Here is a 4285-nt window from a genome sequence, read left to right as displayed (position 1 = left end):
TTATTATCATTTAAAATATGATAATTTGTATTTTAAATCTCTTAAATTCCATAAAGAATACGCTACGCAGAAAAGGCTAACATGTGATAACGTGGCTCTTTCATATTTCAATTAATTACGTCTAGATGCGTGAAAAGCAATCCAGAATTTAATATGCAGACAAATTTGACTATTCCGTTCTACTTGCCGTTTGTTCTACGGCTATTAAAAATACGACGCGCTTTTAGTCGCTTTCTGAATTATACGCGTTTATGAACCTCCGTGGAAATTTATTACAACTCTAAATGGACTTTTTTGTACGACTTTGTTCCTACAATATTTTCCTTATTGTCGACTTAATAATTGAGACGATCACAGTCATAGCCGTGCCAATTAATCAAATTCAGTTTTCTAGTCTCGTCGGTAGATAGAGTGGTATTATGTACCAACTTATCCTGGTTTTTATTACCGATTAAATTTCGATAGGGTTTAGAGAGTCCTGAACCAAACAAACGAACAAACATACATTGTGTAGTTGTTTACTGCTTCATACGATGGGCTCTCGTCATGTTTCTTGGAGGGGATGTTGATTGCAGACGTTTCAGAGGGCAAAATTGAAGAAAACCCAATGAAATTCTCAGAGACTTTTGTTTGCAAATTGTTTGGATTTGCCCTGTTGCTGCAGATTTGTTGGGGATCTCGCTGTCGAGGCGATGAACAAAATATTCTCTTGGATTTCAAACGAGGTCTCCACGACCCGTCTGGTAGACTGAAAACATGGAATGATTCCACCGACTGTTGCAACTGGTCAGGAATCAAATGTGATAATATCACAAAGCACGTCATTCATTTGGATCTCCGAAATCCATTCGGCAACAATCCGGAAAGGGCTTTGCAGAATTCAAACAGTAGCGTTCTTTCTCGACTGTTTGATCTAAAGATGTTGCAAGTCTTGGATTTGAGCTTTAATGTTTTCAGTGGTGTCGGTGTCCCTCGGCAACTCCCCTCGCTGAAGTACTTGCACTACTTGGATCTGTCAAATGCTGGATTTAGGGGAAAGGTGCCCAAGGAGTTGGGCAACATGTCCACCTTGCGCTACTTGGATCTTTCCACTAATTCCTTCATTTCCATTTCCTCCATTACAATTGATGACATGCACATGTGGATAGGAAACATGAGGAATCTAGAGGTGTTGCTGTTGGACGGGGTGGACATGTCGAAAGTGGGAAGCATTGAATGGGGCAAAGCCATCTCCACCATGTACTCTCTCAGGCGTCTTCAAATGGCCGACTGTATGCTCTCTGCCCCAATTCCTTTTTCTCTTGGAAACCTTACCAGTCTAACCCACCTCCAACTTGGTGGCAATTCCTTCATCTCTGACATACCTGCTGGCTTACACAACCTTTCCAACCTTGTTTCCCTCAAGCTTAGCAACTGTGAGCTCAATGGCTCCATCCCTTCTGCTCTGTTGAGCCTTCGAAAGCTGCAAGAAGTTGACTTGTCCGCCAATTTCGACTTGGGAGGGAATCTTTCAAGCATCCTGCCGCCATACTCTGCATCGCTGAACAGCCTTGTTCTCACACAGACAAGTGTAGAAGGAACAATTCCAGATTCAATTGGCAACATCTCCTCATTGACACTCTTGGATCTCTCGGTCTGCTCTGTTCAAGGTAAGCTTCCACCCACTATTGCAAATCTTACACGACTTGTAATGTTGGATATCTCTATGAACAATTTAAAAGGAAATTTACCTTCGTTTGAGACTAAGCCTCCATTAGGAACGTCATTTGCTTTAGCCTATGTCGATCTTTCATACAATCAGTTGCAGGGCCACATACCCACTATGTTGTTGGGTGCATTTGGGAACCTCCGCTATGTTGACTTGAGTCATAACCGATTGAGCGGTGCCATTCCGTCGCTTGACGTGAATCTTACCTCCCTCACATGCCTTGATTTGAGCTACAATGAACTCACCGCCACAATTCCTCCACTGGCCAACATGAAGTCCCTTGTTCTGCTTGATCTGAGTAATAACCAGCTCACTGGCAAAATCCCGGACTCGGTAAGTCAGCTACTTTCCCTCCAGACGCTTGATCTAAGCAACAACGTGTTAAATCATAGCATACCTCGCATTTCAAATCTATCTAAATTGAAGGTTCTTACCCTATCCTCCAATCGGTTGAGCGGGAAGCTTTCGGAGTCTCACCTTAACAATCTGTCCTGTCTGGTATCTCTAGACATTTCGAACAATGCTTTTACCGTGAAGATCAGTCCTACTTGGGTTCCCCAAAACTCATTCAGAACATTGAAATTAAGATCATGCAACATGGAGAGCGAGTTGCCGGCCTTCCTAATAACTCAATACGACATTTCCGATTTGGATTTGTCGGACAACAGATTATGGGGTAATATTCCTGCGTGGATATGGGATTCCCCTGCTCTAATACAGCTCAACCTGTCTTATAACAATTTTACAGGCGCTTTACCTTCTAAGCTACTGGGCTCCCAAAAATTGAAGTTCCTGGACTTGCATCACAATAACTTACAAGGTCCGCTTCCGCTTCCTCCTCTTTCACTGGTTGTGTTGGAACTCTCAGAAAATCAGTTTCACGGATCCATTCCATCTGAAATTGGCAAGTATCACTTCAATTACTTGTCTTTGTCTCACAACAATCTCAGTGGTAGCATCCCATCAACAATATGTGAAGGGCTCTCTTTGCAGATTTTAGATTTGTCCAATAATGGATTTACAGGTCAGATTCCGGCAACTTTTGCAAACTGTAGTTATCTTGTGGTATTGAATTTAGAGGAAAATAGTTTAGAAGGTGAGCTGCCAGCGGAGTTGGGCAACATGATTTCGCTTCAATCACTTAAGTTCAGGAGAAATAATATAAATGGGACTCTGCCAGCACTTGCAAATTGTAAACAATTGCAGATATTGGATGTGGGGAACAACAGACTGACAGGGAATATTTCTTCAAATGGGATTCAAGACCTTCCTAATCTTAAGATTTTGATCTTAAGATCAAACAGATTTGAAGGAAGTGTACCTGCTGATATAACCAAAATACCGCATCTTCAAATATTGGACCTTTCAATGAACAGGCTTACAGGAGCTATTCCGAACAGCATCTCAGAGATGAAGGGCATGGCGAATGTGTCAGAGGGTTTAAAAGTCTTTGAATTTGGATGGTTAAAACATACAACTTATGTAGAGAAAATAATAATCAGAAGCAAAGGATTGGAGCTGGAGTATGTGAGATCTTTGAGTTTAGTAAAATGTCTTGATCTATCGGACAATATAATATCTGGTCATGTTCCTCAAGGGATGGGATCCCTGGTTGGTTTGATCATCCTTGATATTTCAAGAAACCATATTAGTGGCATCATACCTGAGTCCTTGGGAAACATGAAAAGACTAGAGTCGCTTGACCTCTCGCGAAACAACTTGTCCGGAGTCATTCCTACAGAATTGCAACTTCTGACATACCTAAGTTACTTGAATATGTCATACAACAATCTTTCAGGGCAGATACCGCGAGGGGGGCAGTTCTTAACATTTGAAGCGTCATCCTTCTCACACAATCCAGGTCTAAAAGGCTTACAACTGAACGAGTCATGGTCGCCTTCGCCAACGGATGAAATAAAGCCTAAGAAGAAAGAAGGTGGCAATAAAAGCAGGGGAGGGGAGGGAATTGACAGTTTCAGAGTGTTGATGGGAATGAGCTTTGGAGTGGGCGCGGGCATAATTGTAGTTCCTCTCTTGTTTCTGAAAAAATGGAGGAAGAAGTTCTTCGATTTGTTAGACAGCATATTGATTTGGGTAGTTGACTTGATTCCCTGTGACAAGTTGCAGATGACCAAAATTTTGGACGAAGACCAAGAGAACTCCGAAGAAAGCAAGAAAATTATACGCTTTTGCGTATATTGTACTCGGATTGATAGACAGACTGAAAGTATAGTTCATACTAAATGTATATGTTAGACAAAAATATTAATTTTATATATTTCTTTTTTATCAGGGAAAGAGCTCAAAAGATAACGGTTTACGGTGGCTCCCGGCTAGGTGCCCCAAAAATAGTTGTAAATATCAAATATTACTATTATTAGTCAAAGTCTATATAAGGAAGAGAACTAATGTTCTCAATGACCCCTAAACAATTAATTTTTATCAAAACTAGTATATTTCTAAAGTTATAAAATGGTTTTATTTTTTAATTAATTTTCAATCACAAAATTCTATTTTGTGATTGGCTAATAGTAATTTTGCTGGGGGATAAATTTAATTTTTTTAGCACATAAATCA

At 40.6% G+C, this 4285-nt stretch overlaps 1 protein-coding gene across 1 annotated transcript; it reads left to right on the top strand.

The window, feature by feature from the left end:
* The first annotated feature begins 298 nt into the window (after positions 1–298).
* Positions 299–4000, top strand: LOC149549908 (uncharacterized). Its single transcript, XM_089793134.1, has one exon. It carries the CDS (start codon positions 563–565, stop codon positions 3962–3964), a length of 3402 nt encoding a protein of 1133 aa, XP_089649260.1. The 5' UTR covers positions 299–562; the 3' UTR covers positions 3965–4000.
* Positions 4001–4285: the final 285 nt, after the last annotated feature.

The sequence above is a fragment of the Cupressus sempervirens genome, chromosome 7 (genome assembly GCF_028749045.1).
Source record: "Cupressus sempervirens isolate cs-2001-9-10 chromosome 7, ASM2874904v1, whole genome shotgun sequence".
Lineage (NCBI taxonomy): Eukaryota > Viridiplantae > Streptophyta > Pinopsida > Cupressales > Cupressaceae > Cupressus > Cupressus sempervirens.
Note: the sequence above shows the minus strand (reverse complement) of the source record. Positions and strands in the feature narration are given on the sequence as shown.